This window comes from Colias eurytheme, chromosome 19 (genome assembly GCF_061535395.1).
Source record: "Colias eurytheme isolate Ceu_HAF_F1 chromosome 19, ilColEury1 Martin Lab GWU primary, whole genome shotgun sequence".
Lineage (NCBI taxonomy): Eukaryota > Metazoa > Arthropoda > Insecta > Lepidoptera > Pieridae > Colias > Colias eurytheme.
In genome coordinates, this window is record NC_142998.1 from 5,827,088 (window position 1) to 5,853,918 (window position 26,831).

The following is a 26,831-nucleotide window of genomic DNA, read 5'->3' on the forward strand; positions in this document are numbered from 1 at the left end:
TTCCAAAAACGCCTATATACTAAATCTTTGTTATACTTACAGCGTGTGTTAAATCACTAGAATCGTTAATATATATAAGAAAGATAACGATAACATGATTATCAATCTTTTTTGTTTTTAAAATACATATTATGAAGATAACTTTAATCTCTACAATAATCACTGCATAATTTGCTAAAGAAATTGCAAGAAAATTATGGATTGTTCCAGAGAATGTGATATAAAAATATTATTTTCCCCAACTTCACTGTGAAGTATGCAAAATTATTTCATTTTAGTTTAAGGCAAAACGTGTGAGGTTAATGCTGTAGGAATCTGTTCATGTTTTGTTGAAGTCTAAATTATAAGAGAATGAATATATTTATAACGTTTAAGCTGAATCAATTTATTATTTTCATTTGAATAACAGCATGTTCAGATCGCGCAAAATAAATCGAATTTTAAATGAAATCTCTCCGTGTCTCTGGCTTGACGTAGAAAGTTTTGATCATTTAAATAAAATATTGGCAAAAGTTTACCTGTGTACCACTCGCGATGAAGATTTGATTCTGAAAATAAATTTGCCTGTTCCAGTCAGTGCGCTGTAAAAATGTAGAATTTAAAACGAATTCTTAAAATGGACTTATAGTTAAGTTTTGGCATAATAAATTACAAGAGATGGATGGATGGAAAATAAAAAAAATCAAAAGCCTTTCTTCTTATATGTAAACCTTTGTTTTCCTTCCAGATTAAAAATGCGTCTAAATTTTTTTCATTATTTTCCACGGAACACATTTCAAAGAAAATTCATTATTAATTTTTCGCACTTTGATAACGAAAACAAACAATATACTTAGATGGTTACCAGTGATAAGAGCCAATTATTTTAATTTTAGTTGTTCAGGTACAGATATAAATATAATATATTTATATTGTAGTAACATAACTACTGAAGATGGACATATGGTATCGCGGACTTTCTTGTAGATATTGATCCATTCTATAATACCGTACTGATACTGTAGAACATTTTTTTGTTCTATCTTCAATAGATTCCGCAGCGCACGCGATGACAGAAGTTTTATTGAGGAATTTTTTACACCTTGGGTTACATTATTGCATTTTTGGTAAGGATCTCTAATTTTTTTGAAAATGCAATATAGCCTATGTTTCTCAGTGAAGATGCAGCTTTCTAATGGTGAAAGAATTTTTGAAATTGGTCCAGTAGTTTATGCGTGAAAACCATACATATATCTTATCTTAATCTTCTTAATACTATTATAAAGGCGAAAGTTTGTAAGTATGGATGTATGGATGTATGGATCTATGGATGTTTGTTATTCTTTCACGTAAAAACTACTGAACCGATTACAATGAAATTTAGCACACATATAGAGGGTAACTTGGATTAACACATAGGATAGGTTTTATCCCGGAAATCCCACGGGAACGGGAACTATGCGGGTTTTCCTTTGAAAACGCGGGCGAAGCCGCGGGCGGAAATCTAGTACATACATAATTACAAACCTTTCCTCTTTATAATATTAGTATAGATATCACGTCGATAAAACTTTACCACACACAAATTATTATCTTATATTATTGTGCACTAAATAATTATGTATTATACATATAATAAGTTCTAATTGGTCGCAACTCGCAATTATTAAATGTAGGTACCTCGATTATATTTTTACGTGTTGCTATCACTGATTTCGCAGATAATCTATTATAATACTACGACATTTTACGTATTCTAATAATCATTAATAGGTATATAGATAATCTATCAATTATCAATACCATACTATGACTGTCACACAAGTCGGATTGTGTTTCATGTAACATTTTTGGATATTTCCCGTTTTATTTTTAAATAGTTATTATTTTTATTTTACTCATTGAAAGTACTATATACCTAATATAGTACTTTCAATATCAGTTTAAAGTTTTTTGATATCTATACTATACTATAATATTATAAAGAGGAAAGGTTTGTATGTTTGTATGTATGTATGTATGGTTTTCACGCATAAACTACTTGACCGATTTTGATGAAATTTGGCACAGATAATCTTTAGACCCTGAGAAAGAACATAGGCTACCTTTTATTGCGAAATATGTACCACGGGCGAAGCCGGGGCGGACCGCTAGTCTGTAATATTTACGGAATAGGTAATCACCTGCGCACACTTACTTAACGATTACCTACACCCGGTATATCGTACGTAATGTGAAAAAAAAACTTTTTAACATAAATAAAAAAACAATGTCGTAAAATTGTTTAACCATACAAAACAGACTCAATACAAAATATGGTGTTTTTACGACGTCTTTGATGCGTAGTTACATTCTATGTTTTTTAAACTGATACAAACCAGCAGAATTAACTGCACAATTAATTATTAACCTTTCCCATACTAGAAATAGTAAAACAGGGCAAACGAAACATAATTAAATTTAACTATTGAAATATCAAGACGAACACAATGCGAACCCAACTTCAATTAATTTGGTTCAAGTAGGCTTGAAACAACCGGTTTTGAATAATAAATATCTTTCTCTCATTAATAATTAACAAAAGGTTCAGTTTTTTATAACCATAACGTTTTCAAAATTTCCTGCAGATTTATATTTATTTATAGTATTAAAACGTTAAGTACTTGTTAAAAAAGATTATTAGTATTTGTAAGTAATCTAAGAGACTCTCTTTCTGCATAACATGTATACATAATACAATTTAATATTAAAACGGTCAGAAAATTATGTACACATTAGGTACCTACACTTTTATGTAGGTACTTACCTGAAAACTTCGGCTAGTATTTTATAAATACATGTACAATATACTTTATTCGTGATAAGTAAAATTAAAAATATTAAGATAAATAAAGAAGTGGCTAAAAATATAATTGAAGATTACAAATTGATAAAGACACTTCTTTATCTTCTACACTAAATATTTTTAAACATTTTAAATAGAACTTTCAATCAGCATTTTGATACTGAGCGTTAAGGGCGGGGGCACACGATGCGTTGCGGCGCCGCACCGCAAAGATTTCACCGTGTCAGTGGGCACACGAGTGGTGCGGCGCCGTAACGTTGTTCTGTCGCAGCGGCGTCGTAGCAGCGTTGCACAGCGTGTCCTTCCTTGTGACGCAAAACAACTGAGCGGTGCCGCTCCGACGTCGCACCGCATTCACCCCTCCCCGCCTCGTCTTGGTGGTTACAAGTCCGGTGCGGCGCCGGAGCGCATCGTGTGACATGCCACAGATATTTCTATGTAAGACGACGGAGCGACACCGCTCCGGCGCCGCACCGCCGCCGCAACGCATCGTGTGCCCCCGCCGTAACTCAACACAGCACGTAACGTATTAAAAAGCAGTATAAATGCGATTGTACGTTCACATTAAACTATGGTAACTACAATTTAGCGTTTCTATTCACTAGAACGCTATCGGCAAACGGATGAAATACCTATTGTGCAGGAGAAACTGCACAAAGGGATATCATGAAAAAGTAACGATCGTGCATATCTGTAATGCAAATTACGTCTTTGTCTACGAAAATTTTGCATCTATAGACCTGTTCTAGCAGCGATACAAAGCACTCAGTGTGAGGTTTCGTTTTTATACATGTCTTTTATTTTTATCACATTCAATATGCTATCTCGTGTCTGTATCTATACAAATGTAATTTAATTTTTCTTAAAAAAATCTTTTAACTGCATATAATGTTGAATGACTCTACATATTCTAAAAGTTCCGAAGTTTCCTAATATAAACTTGCTATTCTGCCAGTCACTAGATAAGTTGGGTTACAAAAGTCACTTCATAATCAATCGATGCAAGTTTACTAATCTGTGTGAATAAATTCCTTAGCGTTTAGGCGTGGAGGCAAGGGGGTTAAGCGTACTGTTAAGCCTTCCTTACACAGTAATTCCACTTTCACCTAGAATACGAATTGTCACATAATGAGACCGTGAAAAACACTCGCTACTCACAACTCCTTACTTCACGTTCCTATAGACGCAACCAATCACACAATGATAGACGCAAAGCTCCGCTGCACAGGGGCTATTTTCCTCTAAACTGTTTCTGTATGAAAATAATATTTTCGCGAATCGCTGTTTGATATTCTGATATCATTTCTGAAATAATATGATATGCTCCAGTTCATGTGTGGAGATACCCATTTATCGTTCGTGAGTTAGATGAAAATACTTAACCATGTCATTATGCTCCAAATGGCGCACGCAGTTTTATAATTTGGAGTCCTTTATTTTAACGATTCGCCCATTTACTTCAACTTTCATAGCGGTACAGCGCATATTTGAGCGGGCTTTTACCGTGTATTATGTTATGTTGTTACTGTTCTTTATATTAATTAACGACATAATGACGTAGTAAAGCACGATTTTATTAGATAGGTACAACTTGTACAAGTGCTAATAAAATTAAGTGTTCGTAATTACGGTTTTGGAAATTACTAAATATAATAAAGGATACTTCCTCATATTTGTGGGATATTTGCACACCAAAGCGCAGCATAACTTCGTTGAAAATTTCTGTGATCAAAAGAGCAAGTATTGAGAAATTGCGGAACAAGAAATGTGAATGCAATATGCCGTTATGTATTCAGGATCGAATAGCGTATTATTAATGCAGGGATGTGGGTCCCCAGCGTCACATTTAACGAAATTTGAAGTGACTTTCGTGTTCGTGATAAAAATTGTCGTTTGTATCGAAGATTTTATGATAATTATAATTTTATTTGTAAGATTTCATATCTTGTGTCTTTTCATAATGAAAACTTCTGGAGTCTGTGAGGTTTCTATTTAGATGTGTGCTCCGTAAAAATTAGTAAAATTAAAATAGCAACACAGCGAGTGATTTCAGCTTCTAACTTAAATAAGTTATTCATGATGAGCTTAGAGTGCGGACATAATTTTATTAAGTTAATTTGTTATACTTAGCTTTACAAAGCCACAGAATGTGGGACGGTAATTCTGCTGCGGCTAATTTACTCGAATGCTGTGTTTGCGAAGACTTAGCAAGTGGTGTCGAAATATTATCATAATCCTTCCTTGAAGAAGGATTTTTAAACATAATATATTGTAGTATACTCCCATTAATCTATTGAAAAATTAAGACTTACATACAAAAAAAGCCTATAAATCATATCTATGGTTTTAGTTCTACGTCTATTATTTTAGTGCTTACTGCTTATACCTACTAATGTAGCTCTATCATACATGGCACGAAACTAAATTGTTTAGCTTTCTCGCATCTCGATGTACCTATATGTGTGAAAGTGATGAAACACGGAACGTCACAGGTTATATTATTATAGTAAGTACATAAATCTAAATGATAAGTGTCAGTTTACTATTGACCTAAATGACAGCAATATTTTCTAATGGATTCTTTAACAACGTTGCACTTAAAGATAAAAGCTTTAATAAGAGTTAAAGTTAATGGCATGGATCTTTTAATATTAGACTTGAAGCACCTTTTTATGCATTTACTGTCTGATTGTATAATTTTGTTGCTTGGTGAGTGAATAATATAATACTTATAGCATACCTTGCTTTTTCGTAGGATATAGAAATATTGGTTTAATTCACATAAAGAATATTTTTACAGTTTTAAATTCAAGGTGTAATCTTGTACGATTTACAGATAATAATTTAGATTCTTACACGCAAACTTAAATTTTATGGCACTTTCCCTAAAGTCATTAGTAAAAAGCTCATAAAAGAGGAACATTAACTTTGATTAAACGCTATTCTACTTAACCGCAGACTTGTTACATAAAAACTGTAACAGTGAGAGCATAAAAGTTATTTCCTCAAATTATAGTGGGATATCTCGGACCGTTCAGGCGAATATGCGAGTTTTTGTTGGATTTTAGCGGAAAAGCCCGAAATCTGTTGTATTAGTAAAGCAATTTGTCGTCGGACCGCTCGCGCCGCGCCGCGAACTTTTCTAATCTAAACTGTTGGCCGGGTCGCGTTCAATCTTCGTGAAACTCCTTCACTGTCCACTCACGCCGCCGGACCTCTCACGATAGATAAGAATGCCCGGATATTACCGTCACAGACTAGTGCTTTTTATACCCCTAACGGATAATATTGTCGTTCAATTTTTCATATTTATTTATACTTCCATGCTGCCATTGTTTGCATTATATGTACTATGTAGGTCGATAATATATATCCAATCACTAAACATATTGAACTCAAACAATGGGATCGATTCACAGTTGAATGAACAATTCAACTCCTAAGACATTACGTAGACAGGTGTTCTTGTCTTTTGCTTTTCTAGGTAGCTAGAAATGTCTTCATATAATTTTTAAAACAGCTTGTTTTATTTGCGAAAATTATAACTTTTTCAATCTCACTCTCTTGGGCAATGATATATGAGTGTGGAGGGATTATAATCAGCCTCCATCAGACTTTAATTCCCCTAAAGGTCTCAACTTGTCAGGCTCTACGCTGTCTGTGACATGGGGGTCCTTTAATTTTGACGTATGCATTTTTATTACTTGTTTTATTTCCAACGCCCGAAACTGAATTTTATATTAGGTAAAGGGTTGTAGGCGCATGTATTTGTTGGCCTTTTTTAATTAAGGGTGGGTTACGCAGCAGAAATGTGATTATAAATTTATTTTATTTCAACTTCAATTATAAAACAAAAATATCCTGATAAAATGTCACGGAAATTCTAGGTACAAAATAACTTATCAAATAAAAAGGATGAAATGTTAAAATGGATTAATCTCGCTATAAAAACAAATGTGATCTACCCAAAGAGGTTAGAATTTGAATTTGAAAAAAGAGGTTAGAGATATTTTGTAAAAAGTGCAAAAGCATAGATAATATCACAATGAATTTCAAACATAATGAAAACAATTGTCAATCAAACTGTAAGTCGATCTTTAAAGTAAAACACTTAATATTTTTTGCCTTGACAAAAATTCTAGCATCAGCATAAAAATCATTTTTAACGTGCGATTTTTCGTCTAAAATTGCAGAAACGAGCGTGCTCATGTAACTTTAAATTAGTAAGTCGCTAATGAAGATTTTTCCGATGTTTCGTTTTGTTAAAAATGTCCGCAGACGAAGTTAATCCTCTACGCTACATAAACTATTTTTAATCACAAATTTCGACGCTTTAACGAGGGTAACTCGCAATTAGAAATTTAGAGTAGCTGTTAACATTGAATTGCTAAGAAATATTTTGTTTTTTTATAGAGTCAAGTACAGATAAAAATAAAAAAACTATTAAAATGGATATAACGGTGAAAATTTTAGGAACCTATAAATATGAAACAAACATGATCGTAAGTAAGTTCTTTATCACGTTAAAAGTCACCCCGAGCAGTAAGTACGAGCAAGATAACAGTTAATTTAAATATTATGATGTGAGCACCATCAAATTTACATATCTTAGGTAGACAGAAACCTAAAAAATAAATCATTTGACAAATTTGATGTGATAAGGGTTCGTGACTTGGTTAGCCCTAATTTAGTAAGTTATTTTTATTTTTTGCGACACACCCTAGTTTTTATGTATCGAAAATACCTACCTACATATGCTACATATTTACGTTAAACGTTAGTGTAAAAATTTAGTTAGAAGGTGTCAATCGTAACATTCAATTAAATATATCTACCTACTGCTTTTATTTCGCAGTGCATTATTTTTCGAAATGAAGCGTTAATTAAAAAAATATACGGTATAAATCATCTCTTAATCCGTTTGAAAATTCTTAAATGTTATACTCGCGGGAAATCATGAGAAAATAAATAACAATTTCAATTGAGCTTTTTCGTGCAGAACGTTTACAAAATAGCATACAAACTTCGCAAAACGAATATCGATAATCGTGAACCAAATTGGAATCAAATAACATCGTATAATGAAAACCAATAATACAAGTGTGTAACAGATGGTGTATCAATAATGACACAAACAATCTCGAGCTACAAATGTGTCTTTATAAGGATTTTTCTTTTCTGCGTTTGTAACAATAATAGATTCTTATTCTATTGTTTGATTTAATGCCACAATCTATCAAGCGTAATAGATTCTGTAATTAAGGATAAGGACGTATATTAAGAATAATTTAATAAATATTATTTAGTTAATAAACCTCAAGAACATAATATATACCCAGGTATATGAGCAAACTATTCTTGCTGTAATATAGAGAGCAATCTGTCCATTTCATATTCATTTGTACAAACTGACAAAATGCCGTATATTCTCTACCATTGTACCGACCTTTCCGCTCATCACATGATATTCGTATTCGGCTGTGCGCTGCGGCAGTATTTAAGACATGCTGTAATGATGACGTCACGTAATTTGTTCCGTGGGGCTAATGCGTCACAGGTGTCGCACCGAAACGATGACAAGCGCGCTAATTGTTTCGTGTTTATGCAAACAAATTAATGTCGGGCGTAGCTTCCCGCTATTAAATACACTGGCGTAACAAAATTCACTTTGGGCGCGTGTCATACGGCTCATAAGTGATTTTAGATAGTTAAGAACTTACCTGCCTATGAATAATGCATGATGTAAGTGGAATGAGGCTGTTGGAGGTTATATATATGCGACTGGATCTGGGTTATAAACTAGAGTGTGTTATGACATTTATACACGAAATCTCTCGGTTGCCTGTTTTTCTAGTTTAAGCTCTAGTTTTTAAGGGATCAAAATCAACTCAACGGTTCAAGTTGCGTGATGCTCTAACAACTATAAAATTTCTTTAGGACCGACCGACGTATATTATGTACGTAATCATTTTAGTCAATATACTTAATTTATGCTTTAATATATTTTAATTATAATATAATAAAAATATGTTTTGATTTATGTTCCCTTAATTTAAAGCTCTAAGTTTTTTTTTGCCCACAAAATATATTATACCTACCTACTGATAGAAATGTAAATTAAATTGAAGTACTAATTACAATTTTAGAAAGGTTAATAACTGCCTTGACTAGTCTGCGATAATAGTTTGTAAAAATTAATTATTTAAAAATCGTTTTGATTATGGAATAGAGCTATGACAAAATAACGCAAGAGCGAACTTGTAGGCGGATTTTAATTAATTATTTTATCAAAGGTAGGTATGGGTGGGAACACCAAATATGCCAGCCTTAAATTCTTAAAAGCGATACTTTAATAGAAATTGTTGGGAGGCGAATGTTTGTAAGGTTTCACGATAAAACTAATTAATTAATTTTGAAAGGATCTTATTTGGCAAAGCTTTAGGTGAAGATTATGTTTAGTTTACCTTTAAGGCTAATTTTGAAAACGGAGAACTTGGTTGTGTTAGTACAAAACTCAAATATTATTATTGTATAAGAAATTTTGCTTTCATATTTATAAGTAGATTTTAATCTTAATTTAATACATAGAGTTAAAAAATACAGTAATGAGTTAATACTTATTCAAATATAAATAAGTATAGGGTTCTTGGTTCTAATTATATATAAATTACATTTCAAGTAACGCGTAAGCTGGGCATAAATGTTTATAATAGACCTATCTCAACTATTAATTATTATAGTTCTAATATGTATTAACTATAGACCTTGCCTTTGTTTTCTTCGACCGTATTGCTTATCAAATACGAACACTTGCATGTTGGCTAATAAAGTTTACGTTTCATCCGCCATTCGAGCTTGTTAGAGGGTTTTCATGAAAAACTTACGGGTAAGATGGGTCGAGTAAAATGCGGATAACGAGGAACTTGATGTGCTACGTGATCTTTCAAGACACAAGTCCATTGTGCCGACTTTTTCAATTATCTCGCTTAATTGATATGAATTTATAGCTGTCATTGTTTCGTTACACGACTAAGTGGAAATATTTCAGTCGACTGAGCCATGATATTAGTAAATTTTGTAGATAGATAAATTAATTATGTTAAAATATTTTATTTTATTTACTATTTCTACGGTAAAGTTAAGATATTTTCTTAGACAAACAGTGTAGACCTGTCTGATCACAGCCCGGGGAAAACGATTCTCTTTCTGCACAACGGGAGCACTCAGAAATTATAGGTAGGTACAAATCGACTTTACCGAACTGTCCCATCCATAGTTTCACTGAAACTAAATGAAAATAAATGCTAAATGCTCGTTAGCCTAAAAGTGATATACCTATCAACAAATTATGAAACACGGTAGAAGACACGGATACCACTAATTGGTCTGTAATTGATTGAAGCACACATAATACACACAATATCTCTTTCCAACATTTTTACAACGAAAAAGTTTGGTATAAATAAAAGCAGAAAACTGTTCATGGAATGCTCAGTTAAAATTCTTCTCCACTATTATTCTCTACCATTTTTCAATATTCGTAACACATAAAAAAACTCTGCATAAACAGAAAACTGATCGTGGAAAATATGTTAATGATCCCTCATTATAATAAAGTTATATAGACGTATATAATAATCGTCGGCGTTATAGCGCTAATAGGAAACCCGGCCACATGTGGTAATAATTAATCAGACCACAATCTATGAGATACTGACAGTATATTGGCATGTGATGACATATTTAAACATTTTGCTGAAAGGAAACTTCGAAATTATAGAGCTATAATTTCGAAGTTTCCCTTCATATCATTTCGTTTCATAATTAAAATTTACAGAAGTTCCACGACAATGGCCTTATAGTTTTTAAGCGTTGTATTAGTACCTTAGAATAATTATATTATAGTATAATTAATATACAATTCAATATAATCAAACTTGTTTATAAATGAATCATTTTATTACAAAACGTTCTACAAAAATTGAGCATTAAAGCATTAAAACACGTAAAGATAAATACAATATATCTCGTAAATCGTTCAATACATTTCTTCGAGGGAAGTCATGAAATTTTCCGGAACCTGTGAATTATCCACATGTCGTTTTCTAAACACTGATGTAATCAATGTCGCTTTCTCAGTGGGCACATTCGTTTCCTTTTTTCCTTGTACCTTTTTATTTTTCTTGTTTGTTTTTCTTTTCGTAGCCGTCAGAATTAAATCAGCTTCGGGCGATTCGCAGGGCAAAGATTGTTGTACGCTGTACACTTGGCACGTCGTTGAAGAAAAACTTTTTGTAACGTTCTGTTGATCTGCTATTAATTGATTACTCGTCTCTTTCACTTTCAACGCGTAGATTTCCCCGTTCTCATTGTATTTGATTACTGATACGGATTTATTTCGTTTAGGCTTCGACTTTTTAGGTTTCTTTTCAATTTTAGGCACATTATCGAATTTCACACTACGTCTCTCCCGTATAATGTTTTCTTGATTCGTATAGGTGTTGTCTTGGAAGCGATCGGTATTTAGTTGGGTGTTAACAACGTGATTATGTATTTTATGTGCGTTCACTGCTCTTTCCATACAAGTGGCACAGTTGCGGCACGACGGGTCTATGAACACGGTCTGCAGGTCACTGGATTTCATCGTATTAGCTTGCGTGTTTACATTTAACATTATATTTTTCCCAACCTGTGGCCTCTTTTTAATAATCATGGAATTGTTGTTAGTCGTTTCATAGGCAAATCCTATACGGTTCTTTCCTGTGAGCGGAAAAAAATATTAAATAACATTTAGAAATAATGTTGCAAACATTTCAAACGAATGTTATACTTTTCTAGAGCACTTTGATACAAAAGTTTATATGAAAGTAACATAACTATGCTAACGAGGTAAGTGTGGAGTGTTGAGAAATTTTAATTAAGTATTTCAAGGATTCAAATTAAAAAGGTAAAAGTAAATCAAAGCGAAGCGCCTCACCTAACGCTTGTGGCACGAGTGTAAGTAGCGCATACAACAATAGCGGACTCATTAGTTCCATTTGCTCAGTTCTCACTCAGAAGGTGTCTCCTCTGTACCTGACAATCTTCTTACACTAACAAGCTTCGTTACAGCGAACCCGAGTTTAACAAAACGCACACTTCGTTGCTCACGTCGAGTGCCTTCAAGGTTTACAAATGTTCTTATCTCATGTTCGTCCTATTAACGAACAATTAACTCGTCAACTGCAGCGACTGTGATAGAAATCGAATGATTCGCTTCTCTGTAATGCGACCGCTGAAACTAAATCACGTTTCAGTGGAGCGCTTAAAGACTGTCGTCCAGAAGTCGAGACGGGGCTTATATGAGCGCAACTATATAAGCAATTTGTTCGGATATACACCAATATTTACTCGGTTTACGTGGGGCGGCTGTTCGACAATCGAATGTTTGATTTCCTCTAGTCTCGGCTGGGAGCTATTGTTAACGTGTTTATATGTTTATGTTAGGTTACCGATAACTGGACAGTTGCATCCGTGCGATACTATGTCACAATAGACTGACGTACTTGCAATTGCTTTGTTATACTAGGATTACTCTTGTAAGTGTTCACACTCCATAAATTTGATATAACTGCTTTGGAAATACAATAAGATGGCAAAATCTGCAGTTAAACAATATAAGTGTACCTACATTGTTTAACTGCGCTGAAATATCTGTATTATGGTATCTTATAGCTATTTGGATGAAAGGTAAGTAAAGTGCTTACCTACTTAGTATAGAAAGAAGATAACTGATCTATATAATTAAGGGCCGATTTTTCAATGCTTGGATAAAACTTATTCGTCGAATAATGTATAAAACTACCATTTTAAAAACGTATTCTAATTGCCCGTATTTGACAGTTTACGTGACATTTTAATATTATCGTGTAATACTTTATTTGGACGGATAAATTTTATCCAAGCATTGAAAAATCGGCCCTAAATATAATATTTGTAAATAATATATCAATATCGGGTCTGTCATCTGAATATCATTAGACTGTGCATTAGACTGCCTTACCTTGCCTTATCAAATAACTTTCAAAAAAACCTATTTCGCCATTTACATATTATTTCTTTCCATATCATTTTCATTTCTTTATTCTTTTAGTAGAAAATGTATATTAGCAATTTTTGGATTTATTTATTTATTTATATGAGATAAATTATTCATACCTATTTGAATATGTATAAATAGTAAATATAATAAGAATTTAGATTTTCATATTTTAGTTTTATAGAATTCAAATGCTTTATGCATATAATTTACACAGGTGACCGGTTGGTCAAGCGTCGCCCCGGTAAGGCAGAAGAGTTCGAATCCCACCTCGTAATCGAATTTCTTTTATTTTTTAAAAATATGATGAAAATAAAACTTAAAGAAAAGAATAAAAATAAATTAAGCAAGCAATTAAAAAGTTCCAACAACCATAGGCACCAAATAACATTTAAAAAACATACAGATCTCATAATGAAATAATTTTCTCGAAATACTCTGGAGAATTTAAACATACAATTTTTCCACAAACACATATAGTAAAACAATAAAAAGGCTCGCTCCTGTCGTGGGTTTACTCATTACTCATGAAAGGATGTGACTTTTATGACGCAATGGACCGTTTTACATTATTTGTAGGTACAGCAATTCGTTTGAGATATTATTGTAACATTTAGGAGAGATTTTCTTTTTACTCAGGTGTGTACGTGAAATAAGGCCTTTCGTATTATGTGATTGTTTCCAGTTTTGTATATTTTGTATGTAGAAATAACGTACAAATAGAGTGTCTAAGAAATAATTGTGTTTCGTAGACAATATTGTGTTTTAACTGTGACTGTATACTTTGGAGTCATGTTTGATTCAGTTTACGTATTACATATATGTGTGTGTGTATGATTTTTTTAATTGCACCCGGTTTTTGCATGTCATTCAGTGCCGTCTTTAAGGCAGGGCCCGCAGGGCCCTGGCCCGAGGCCCCGAGGTAGGCAGGGGCCCCACAATTCTGAAAATTTTCGATATACAACAACAAATTTTATAACATAATAAGAAAAATATCAAATCACACATTTTCCATTCCTTACATAGGCCCCAGCCAGTACCTTGGCCCATAGCCTCGTTGATCCTAAAGACGGCACTGATGTCATTATGAGATACATTTAATGTGTTGCAAAACCAGTAAAAATATTATATAATTCAATAATATTTTATTTATTACAATTAACATGGATAGTCGTTTTATTTATTTGTATGCTTTATTGTACGTACATAACAGGACAAAGAAACTTAATCAATAATTTGATACTATACCTAATGTACGGTTATATGGTGGATAGTCTATGATTATATCTAAAGGAGTCAAATCTTGGAATAAATTTAATCCAAGTTATTAGTCAATAATAGTTAATATGCTTGATAGAGTCACTTTAACAAGATTTATAATATACATAATTCCATACATAATACATTCAAATAAAAGATAACCTGCGTCCTAATAAGGGTGAAGATGTGAAAAAACGTATGTTAAGACTTCGCCAATTTAGAAATGATGTCAATAAAATATCAAAATAAGTCAATTAAATACACAATTCCCAGGATTTGATATAAACCAACGACGTCATAATATAAACTGAATTATTTCCAAAAATATTAAGTGAGAAAGCTGAGCCTGAAATAGAAAAGTGTCATTGATTATCCTGACCTTTCGAGTCTAGTAGATTATATCTAGACTAATATCTATAATAATAATAGATAATATTTGTGAAGAGAAAATCGTTCAGTTCTCGTTATAACTTCAATTCCATTAATATAAATAAATGTTTTATGATTTCCTTCAATAAATTTTATGTACACGTGTAACAGAAACATTTTTGTGATTTCGTACCTGTTAATAATAAATTATAATGTAGGAATTGTATTTATTAATATAATTAATATTCAGCTGTTAAATACGTGATTTTACCATTGTGCTAGTTAAAAAGTCTCTTTATAATGCAAAACCTGAAACCTACATCTTATATTATGATGTTCTACAATACTCCGACACCTAGGTACCTGAAATAAAATCAAAAATTTATATACATATTTAGTAGTATAGAAAGAAAATTTTAACAATTATATATACTTACCTATGCCATTAAATTATGCATACGTTTCACACTTTCAGATAAAAATGTAACGTAATTTCCCCAGGCCAAACTAACGTCCCCGCGGTACAAACTCATTTTGCTTACCAATGTTCATGCGTACACGTTATCTTCTCGTATATTCTTTAAAAGTATTATTTTTTAATTGCATCCTGTAACACAATGTGTTAAAGTCGTTTTTTGTTATTTTTATACTTTAACGTTTGAGGGCGTCGCTTTGTTTTTGTAAGTTAATTTTATATGTTGAAAATTGAAAAATACGTGATACATATATTATGATAATAAACACACGTTATTTTTAAGTATTTACTTGTATCAGATGACATTTACTTTTTTCTAATAGACTCTAAGAACTTTTTTCAAACCGACTAACAAACGAATCATCAAAATTTAATTATATTGTAAAGTATTAATAAGACGCTGAAGTCGAGATAAGGTGAATACAAATAGGTATGATTTTAATAATATTCGGTACGTAATTGGACATATATTACGCGGGAGGAACCGTAGCGGGCGTATAATAGCCGTTTGATGCTAATTCTATTGGCAATACGAAAGTTTAACAGTCTCATAGACATCCAAACAGAACAAGTAATAACAACTAGACTCTAACCGCACCATTATGGAGAAGTTCCCGGTGATATAATTGGATAATATTAACTTTTGGCTAAATAAGCGGAGCCAGACGGTAAACGTGGGTTTTATATTGAATTACCTTTACTTATATTTTAATTTTTTACTGTGGTTTAATATTAGTCTATTCTTGAACAATGATTATTATACCTCATTATCAGAAAACTGTAACTATTTGCTTCCATTGCGTTTCAATGTTCTGATAATAAGATTATGCATAAATTCAAGGTACCTACCTCAATAAAACTGATAGTGGACCTGATAATAATTTATAATAAAAAATGTGTCTCTTATAAGGTTGATCACCTTTTAACTTCTTAATTAGAAAGAAAATTAACCAGTGAAACGTTACGATGCACACGGTAATTCACTTACATCACAAATAGCTGCGACCCTGAACAACGTTGCATAGCTATTCGAATAGGTGCTCAGTTAGAAGTTTTATCTTTTTCGACATATGTCACGACTGTTTTGCCTGAAGGAATCCGTATTATGTCCATCCACGTATTTTGGGATTTTGGCCAAATTTTCATAATTCAGACATTCTTCATCTGTTACTTATGCTTATGAAAACGGACAACCATAATACCAAATTCAAACTCAAAGTGGGGTTTGAATTTGGTAGTAATAGTATAATTAGTGTTATCCCTCCCAGAAATAATATTATAGAATATGTCCCATTTTAATACAGAATTAAATGCTGGACCTATTTACATAAAAAAGTTAAAACAACGGTAATTACGTTTCATTATAATTGAGGATATTTGTATAAGCCACATTGTTTAAATGGATTAATTAATATTGGTTTTTTGATCAGATACGAATAAAATGTTCTATGATGTGTGAATATTAATTTTGAGCTAATATAATTAATTTAAATACTGATGTAATTAAATATTCTCCGTATTTTTATTTATACTTATATTAGGGTTATAAAGGATAAGTGACGTATTTCATCCTCAATTAATCAAATGTATACGATATTATGAATAAAACAAATTAATATGAAAAATGCACCCTCGCATTATATCGTATATGTTTTGCAGTAGTATTAATAGTTTATATAGCCACTATATTTAGCTTTCTCACACTTATAGCTATATAAACGCGTGTAAATATGTTAATGTTGGTAATTCAATTTGCTTTGATATGCTGTAAAGTGACAAAGCAGTTCATACCACCATATTATGTGTATTTCGTAACAATTCCGTTTAATTTTAAGCCTAAAAGTTATATTCAATACTTACAAATTAAGAAACAACCTCGTTTACGAAGAATCAGTAAAAATTCATTCTTCTGCTTCATTATTTTTATAAACTCTTCTAGCGAACAAGCTTAAAGCTTACATTTATGAATCTCTACAGTTCACTCAATATCAACATAAAATGCAAATAGAACGCCACAAAGCATTGGATTTGTCCGTGTATCTTGTTCAGTAATCCACTAGCGTATCTCAAATAAGATAAAAGGAGTACAAATTGATAAGGAGCTTAGCATGCATTCTCGAGGATACCTATAAATTCTTTTCTCATTTTATCGGGCGGCGTGAGGTCATTTGTTTGTCTTACAGTGAAGTACGTGGCTCTGGGCCGCCATTTATATAGACGCAGCCCGCTCTTGACGGGAAATCAGCGCGTTTTCAATGCATTTTTAAAGCGAACCAAAACGAAGCAAAACGTATTATGCCTTTAAAAAGGTTCTTTATGAATATTTTAACGCACGCTCTATGTACTATTTACGTTAAATTATGGGATTATGAATAAATCCTTTGTTTTAAATGTGAATTATGGAAGCGTTGTTGAATGTTAAATCTTGAAAATTACATTTCATTGAATTAATACAAAATATACGCGTACTCGTAGCGATTAGTATAAAATTCAGTTGAAATATATTTACCAGTACTCTATATTGTAGGAATTAAATTTTATGTATCTTTTATTTGTTACAATTTTGAACCACTGCATTATGTATTTGAATTAATTTACATTTTTAAACAAGTAATTATACTTATTTTGAAATAAATGGGTAGAGAGTTTATAAAATTGTTATTTCAAGAGAAATAGTGAAAAATGTATCTATGAATTACAACATTTCATTCATTGATTTCACAAAAGTCACGAAATAAAAATGAGCATATACTGTTAGATTTATAAGACAGAATATTATTTTCTTGCCCATCACATAAACTGTTTCTTTCCTTATGAAGCTGAATTGTATTGTGTATTTTTCTTACGACGTACGCGATCAGTTGGCAAAAGTGGTGATGGTTTGATGAATGGCCTTAACTGTACCGGCTAAGCTGTGGACAGAGCTGGATTTTAGTTACAATTTCCTTTTAAAATAGTGTAGGTACCTATTATATTCATGTGTTTATTTTTAATATTATAAATATATGTGGATCTAAGGAAGTAAGTGGAAAATATTCTATTCTAAACGCAACTGCCTAACTAACATAGTCAAAAAGACATAAATATTTTCACATTTAGTATAAATTTTTCCGCACTCCTAAATGATTTCTATATCAGGTTTAAATTTCGGAAAAATGTTCATAATTTGCCTGTGTAACACCAAATTTTATATTAATATCGCAATAGTTACTATATATTATATAACATAAGCGCGGTTATCTGTTCGTCATAAAATTTCCGCCTAATCTATAATGGACCGCTATTTAATAACAAAGTCAAAGCAATACATTTTCCTTCGCCGAATCCATCCCTGTTTTCGCAACCCGCCGGCATCTGCATCCATCATAGCCGGCTCCTATCCACTCGTTTAATATTTCACTTCGATACGAGATGAAGTAACGACTATTTACTCTACATTTTATAAAAAATTGATTGCCGGAACTCACTGCTTCTTATCGAATTTTTTGCTACGCTGTTCTTTATTAATTTTGAACGTTTTCATCATTCGTACTTCGCGCGAATTACATATTTAAAATATGTAAATACAAATTCAGTGTAAATATTTACTTTGAGCTTTTTGTGTACGTCTAAATTAACGATTGAGAGCTATTTTAAGAGATCAAAGGTTATATTTATTTAGGTGTGGGTATTTTGGTGAAATTGTATAAAATTTGACGAAATAAGTTATAATTACAGTGCTGTTGTTATAGGTTACAGTTATCCATTGTCGTTAATGGAGTTTCCTCCGTCACGCTGAAACTGGGAGCATTTGAAACTGGAGCCATGATGTGAATGGCTCTTTTGACGCAAAAGCAACTGTAGGTCATGTTTCCTGCAACCTTTGAAAAATCAAAAACCAACAAGAACACGAATACGAGAATTTTTGAGCAATTTTTTGAGGCTACAGCACTAAAAGTATTCAACGTAATCGATGAAGATAAAAAGACATAACTAAAATCAATATGTTTACTTCATCTTATATAAATAACTGCTACAATTTTTTGTAGAGTCACAACTGAAACCGTAGTTCATTGTATATTTCCAGATTTAGAACTTGATATATACGTTTATAAGCCAAACAAAAAACTGAAGGGAAACAATAAAAATACGAACTAATTACTACAAAAGTTCTCAGTTATTTTATTGAAAGCAAACAGATTAAATAAACGTCAACAGTAATTACGTTTTCGGTAATAGAGAAAGTTTTATAAAGTCCGTATTAAAAGTTGTAGTAAAAACAAAGCTTAGCGCTTGCGTTCTTATTTTTAATAAACCTAGATATCCTGCACAAGGCGGTGCTTACGTCTCATTAAAAACTAGGTCAATAGAGACTTTAACAATCCTATTTTCAAAGAGTTCATGCAGCACCTCAGTTATTAACACCTGCTCTATATACATAGGCTTGTAAAACTATTAAACAATAGCATATTATACAAATGCTTTGGAAGAAATAAAGAAATTATGTTTTCAAGAAATAAAGATAGGTATATTGATATGGCACTGTTCTTATTTTTAGTTGAATTTAAATAGAGTTTTCTCAAAACCTGGTGGAAATTTAAAAATAAAGCTTTTACTTCTCCATCATTTCTTATTCTCCGTACTCATAGAAATCGCTGAATTTTTAAAAAAGCAAGACTCTACTTCTTATCTTAGAGCATAAATCCGTAATTGAAAAACAATATCCCTTATATCCAATGATAATATGAAAGCGACTTATTTCTCTATACAAAAAGTGCATTCGTGAATTGCAATACAAATTCGGTCCATCAGTTCACTAAGCATGCTGTCTGATGGAATGCTCTGGTAATATTTGACATTTTCATTTCGGAATACGTCGCGGCTGTACAGTTGTATGTAAAATCATATTATAATCAACGAGGGGTTGTACAAATTGAAATATAAATACATTTGTTTTCCATTTACGGACAAATAGGAAAACCAGAGATACAAAAGTGGACATTTTTGGATCCTAATTTTATATCTATTGAATAAACTTTTTAAATTGTTGTTATAGGTACCCAAATGTTTACATTTTTCAATATGTTCTTCTCATCCTAGATACCATATAAAATGTTATATGGGTATTATGTGTAAAGGGATTGGAAGTCAAGAATATTTCGATACGAATATACCCAAGCTCGTTCAGAGCTATTACAGCCTTACAGAGGATCGACATAAGCCACTAGCTATGGTAGCGTATAGACACCATAATACCTAGAATGAAGTGAAGATCTACATCAAGCAATCAAAGGGTTTCTCTCGCAAGATTTTAAAAAGACGTAGAGTATTTTTGAGTTTGATCATTATTAATTATACCTTTAAGATCATTTCATTCTACAGATTTATATTCCGATATTAACGATGTCTTTGATTACTGGATTGTGATAAAATATTTGTAGACATTGACTTAGAATCAAAGATTAGGTTCTGTTAGATTATTTATTCTACAAAGATACATGATACATTTATTTATTACTTACAGTTACAGGTCATGCTTCTTCTTTTGTCAATTTTACAATGAGGTTAACCTCGCAAAATAGGCCTTACATTGTGACCCAATTAATATCGCAGCATTTTCGCTTCTCACCTCGCTATACAACAATAAGTGTAAGTTAGTGCGAAATAATCAATGACCTGATTATTTCCACACGTGTCTCTATTCTTCACAAAGGCCTACGCTATTGAATAACCTTCTGTGAAACCAAAGTAACTAATTCGATATGCCACATAAATAAATGTTTTTGTTCGTCTTTGTATGATACTGTGAAATATGTATGTTGATCACGTTTCTGGAAAGAGCGATTTATCACGGATTGTACAAATCAGGGAAGTTATTTTACGTTCAATTCAACAATATCTATTGAAGGTGTAGGTATTATAGAGAACGCTAAACAAGCTTTACCTGATAAAAATAATAATGTTCTGACTGGTTGTAATTAGTTCGTAGTTTTAATTCACTCAATAAATAGTTTTATTTTAAAAGGTACGGTTTTTTTTATTCTATATTATTTAATTTTTTAAACTATCTGCCTTAATAGTATATGGATCGGCAATATATTGTGACATAGACTACCAACCCGCAATTGGTCTTTTGTCTGTTTATACTTGACCTGTAAATCTTTGACTCTCCATGCTAGGGAGAATTAATGAAAAGTTGAGTTTTTAATTAATGGCTTGGATGGTTTCAATTGAACCATATTCCCGGAACAAATATTATAGAGGAAAGTCACCAAATATGGAATAGTATCCTAATATGGAATTCCTTCATTTCTCTAAGACTATAAGTATGAATCGCAATATTCGACCATCTTCTGTTTCATTTGGTGTACTAATTAACGCACTAACACCATCGAGTTAGTTGCGTGAACGGTTTCCGTGTGGCAGGGGTGTTTTGTTTTGTTGCCATGCAGAAATTTTTTAAGGTAAGTAATAAATGAGTATTTACCGGCTATTCTGTTTGTTTACATAAGTGTTATACTATTTAGTATATCGGTATTATGTTTATTTCACCATTTTGTGATCTTTTGTCTTTAAAATATTGTGATTGGAAAAAATATTTAGAAGAGTTTGAACGAGTATAAAAATCCAAATATGGACAGTCGTCGGTGTCTAATTATGGAATACTATAAACTTGCTATTATTTTTAAAAAAACTGTATGTAATGTTTGTTTTTAGAATGTCCGGTTCACAATCAACCTAACGAAAAATCTGGGATGAAGAAAAAACGGCACAATCTATAAAATTCGTCCGAGAAAAGAAAATGGGGTATTTGAAAGCGGCACAGGATTTCCAAGTCCCTAGGACAACTTTATTTCATCATTATATTTCTATTTCTTCTTTCAACGTTATTAACTTTATTAAGAGAAACAAACAATCGAAGAAAAATAAGGATGATAGTGAAGAAGAAAGACTCTGAGGAACTAGACGCTATCCAGTTTGATGAAGGTAGTGGAACATGATGAGTTGATGGACCAAGTGCCTTCTGACTCTGCAGATGCAGAATGTAACATACATGCATCAGCAGAGTCAGGAGGTTCTGTTCAAGCCTTTTTTCCATGGATGAAAGTGGAGAAAGTTGAATTAAATGCTTGATGTATGGGCTCTGAACACATTATGATATGCTGGTCCAGATGGATCTAGATTTGTGACTTTTGCAAGGAATTACGTAACTTCTTTCATTTATCACAATATGTAACATTCATTTAATTGATCTAAAGATATTTATTACATTTTTGTTATTGTTATGTTGATTTATGCTGATATTCCATATATGGGTACCTATTCCATATTTGGTTACTCATTTGGGATTTTGTTTTTTGTGTAAGATTTTAATTTGATTACTGATATATTTCGTTAAAGGATGTTAATTACTACTTATAGATGTATGACTGACCAGAAAAAACAATAAACTGATCTAATTTATGTAAAGTTTTATTTTTATATCCCAAAAACAAAATGGTATTCCATATTTGGTTACTTTCCTCTAATCAAATATTTGGAGAAATGCATTTAGTAATAATTGTCAATAGTATTTTAAATTATATCGGGAATGTTTTAAGTAAATATGACATTTTAAGATGATGACTTACCACAAAAGACGTACAGCTGCGTACGTTTACTTTTCCCATTCTCTCGCGCAGCCTATAAAGGAATTCCCATCCTTATTGCCATAGCAATGCCGCAGGATTGGAACTGGACAAACATTAGCAGGTGTGAACTTGACACGCTTTCAGAACATTCGTAAAAATGGACCGGATTATCCCAAACGCTCACTCACAGTTGAGTGCCACGTTATTATTCCTACAGATTATACTCCCAATGTAATTTTTCAGATCGTTATACAAATATGAAACAAACACGCCGGTTTTAACATGTTTATTTGAGACAAGCGTTTGCTTGGTCATGTTGGCAGCTTTGATGGCTAATCGTTTACATGTGTATTTTTTAATCCTAAATCCGATGTTGTTTATTACATTTCGATGTTCCATTTTCATAGAATTTAGAATTCGGATTTTCAATTATAATTTCACGAATGATGAAATATATGACATTAGTATGATTTCTATTGAAAAAAGAAATATTTTAATCGTTAATAATTATTTTCATACTCTCATAACATTCAAAAGATATTTATTAATCATGGATTAGGGTAATATTATGACTAATTATATTACTATTAGAAACATTTTCCGTTTTAAAGTTTATGCTAACGTACTAACCTGAATTACTAACTCCAGTTGAAATATTGTACTACGCTCACAATTCAAACACTAAATTAAAGGCTCACCAATTTCCAAATATATTGGTAAATAGAAGTTTAAAATTGTTATGGAAATATTTAGGTAGCTATTCCGTTTCTGTCTAAATGTGCATAAAAGCTTAAATTTAAACCATGATGATACAGCATAAGCATATTTGTTATTTATTATCTTCATTGTTCAATAAAAAAGCGATACAAAGCAAACTAGGCTCTTCATAAAGCATTATAAGCCATCGGCTGTCGAGTTATAAAACGTTAATCGACTTTCATTGTCTTATCTTTATAACTTCGCCTTCAGCTTAACATTTTCTTGCACGCACAAAGTTACGGCTGCTTTAATAGCGAAGTTTTGATGAAATTAGTAAGTGATAGAAATGTCGCAGGCAGTTTGGTGAACCCTGCGAACATTCCAAATTGATTTGTTGTGGTTCGGACCCGAAACATTTACGTACATAGTTTTATTCTTGTTTACAATTTGCTTTTCTATTGTACCGTGTGCGTGTATTATTATGATTTAGCTAAGGCTAGAATATTTCTTATTACCAAAGTAGAAGAAACTAAATTCTAAGCTGTAGATCATATTATTTGCAATGTGGAGATTTATCGGAAATATTTTTTTAAAATAAATATATTTATCAAAATTTTAGTTATGTAGATCAGATTATTATCTGTAAATCATAAATTTATTGTTGAGGTATTATCCTTTCATATTTTAAGGGATAATAAATCTATACTAATACTAGCGGCCCGCCCCGGCTTCGCCCGTGGTACATATGATGTTGAAAATAGATGTTGGCCGATTCTCAGACTTACCCGATATGCACAGAAAATTTCATGAGAATCGGTCCACCCGTTTCGGAGGAGTATGCAGACTAACATTGTGACACGAGAATTTTATATATAAGATTATAAAGCTGAAGAATTTGTTTGTTTGTTTGAACGCACTAATCTCGGGAACTACTGATCCGATTTGAAAAATTCTTTCGGTGTTAGATAGCCCATTTATCGAGGAAGGTTATAGGCTATATTTCATCACGCTACGGGCAACAGGAGTAGAGCCACGGGGGTGAAACCGCGCGGAGCAGCTAGTCACCAATAAATTTTATGCATATTTGAAGACCTAGCTTAAATACATGTCAGAAGACTAGACCCAGACGCCTAATTATCTATGCACTATTCCAATTCAATATTCGTCTTTAGTTCACTGTTTACTGAAAATGACACGTATTATCATGTAAATTACATAAAGATACATACCACAGATACATACCACAGATACATACTAACACGAAATAATCATGATTCGCAATTTTGCATAATATCATCGTGACAGGCGATCGTTCGAGATAGAACTAAAGTGGATACTAAGGTACAATTAAAATCCCATAACTGCGATTATAAGGATTTAACGTAGCGTAAAATCAGATTGTCTATACTGACAGTCCTACACAAAATAATTGAGCAGTTATGTTAATGAGGAGCAAGCTGAACTGACGCCAAAACGTTGTCCGCGCAGCTTTATGTAAATCGTGCGGCGCGCTGTGTCGCTCGCTGTAAATCCCATCCACGCTGATTTCGTGTTTATTCTCCTTATTAATGCTAGTTAATTTTTAATGACATTACCTTTTATTGGACCTGTTTTATGCTGTTCGTTTAATGTACAGGCGTTTTAGAGATAACTAGTCAAATTGGAATTTAATTACCTACATATTTGTTATTTTTGTAACTTGCATATGATTAGGTTATTTTAGAATTAATTCATTACGTCTATAGGTACTTAATGAATTAGTTCTATTTAACTGATTTGAAAAAAATGTACATTTCTGAGTTTATTTATAACTTACATACATAGAAAATCTCTACCTCTCTCTTACCTACATTACTATAATACTTAATGCTATAAACACATAAATTAAAAGATATTATATTACATAAATGATTATAGTAACCACAGATCGAATCCACATCCAGAATTCATTCCGTTGACTCGTATATCGCTAATGACGTTAATTGAGAATTATAATTTCCAAAGCAAAAGCTGGCTCCAATATGACGACGGTTTTAATCCAATATTTAGTACAATAAATACACGTCTATAAACATACTAGAGATTTCAATTACGTCCATCAACTGTATCATTGGGGAGGCATTGTCCTGATGAAAGAGGCTAAATTGAGACATTGTGTAACCAAACCGTGTTTGTTGAGAAAACACCTACTTTGCACACAATAACGCTTACGCTGAGGAAGCAATTTTCATAATGTGGCCTTAACCACGAGACTGATATAACGTGTACCGAAGAAGTCGTTCGACGCTGATTTAAAAGCTCTTACCGGCTTCTGGTTTATAGCATAAATTTAAAAATCGATCATTACGAAATTTCGTTTATAAAAACTGAACAGGTAAAATATGTATATCAAAGGTAAGGTGGTGTTGTAGCTTTACAATTTTTTTTCCGAAAACAATTATTATTTGAATTCTTTTCGAGAAATGCGTGCACTCACTGTGAACTATTATTGGATCCGTAGATTACTTACAGTTTTCTACAAAACCCCGTGAATGTTTTATCCTTTTTTGGTTTCTTTGAACTTTGAAGATATTTTATTCAAACAAAGTTTTTTTAGTATACTACATATAAAAATATAATATTAGATATATGGCAACCAATTATTATGACGGATTTCAAAAAGCACTCGTACATGTACAAAATATTCCTTTCAAAGTTTTAAAACCATATGCGACACAAAAGCTTTTATTTCCGAAGTAATATCATTATTCAGATATGAAACTCGTTGCAATATTACGATGTATGAAGAGCACGTAGATTGCATTAACATAAAATTCGTCGCTGGCAGCGCTCCCGCGACATCACCGTAAGCGCTTAATTATTTTGTTTATCTTGCCGCCAAACTGCTTCGACTGTGGAGCTCAGCCAGTGATAATGTGCCAACCGCAACTGTACGCTTTTTTCCGCTTGAAATATGAGACCTTTATACTCTTGTCTTATCTCGCAACATGTGGTTGAGCTGGCATGATTCTGGTCATTCCTAGTGCCTAATGGAAGATAAATGCATACTTTAGCGGACAAATTATTGTAGATAGCAAAAATATTTATGCATTGTACTTATTTATAATCTTCTTTGACATTTTGTTTCAGGGTCTACACAATAAAAGCAAAGTGACATATTACTTATTCTTCTTCGCTTCTTTGTTATCTACATCTAAAAAGCCCTCTATGAAAGCAATTTCGTAATAATTAAATCATTTTTTTCGCAGTTACGTAAAGTTAATAAGCGCTAAGTAGTTTGGACACAAAGTTACATCGCAAACTAAACAAAAAGTGTAAGTACCGCAAACTTGTTCCAAGAACGCTCTGCGCAATAAAGATAACTTTTTCCTCGAAAGTCTTTGTTCTAGGAGTCATATTAGACCCGAATATAAGTTGGAGCAGTTACTTTGAACATACTATTTAAGTAAGCTAAGCTCATTAAATTAGGGGTCAGATAGATAACAAAAACTCTTTGATCTAGTTCTTCCTGTCATG

At 32.2% G+C, this 26,831-nt stretch overlaps 1 protein-coding gene across 1 annotated transcript; it reads right to left on the reverse strand.

Moving 5' to 3' along the window:
- Positions 1–10,820: 10,820 nt before the first annotated feature.
- LOC149900191 (uncharacterized) lies at positions 10,821–11,862 on the reverse strand. The gene is made up of 2 exons (XM_090112981.1): positions 11,802–11,862; positions 10,821–11,584 (listed from the first exon to the last, which is right to left on the reverse strand). Exons 1-2 carry the CDS (start codon positions 11,860–11,862, stop codon positions 10,863–10,865), a joined length of 783 nt encoding a protein of 260 aa, XP_089969107.1. The 3' UTR covers positions 10,821–10,862.
- Between the last annotated feature and the right edge of the window lie 14,969 nt (positions 11,863–26,831).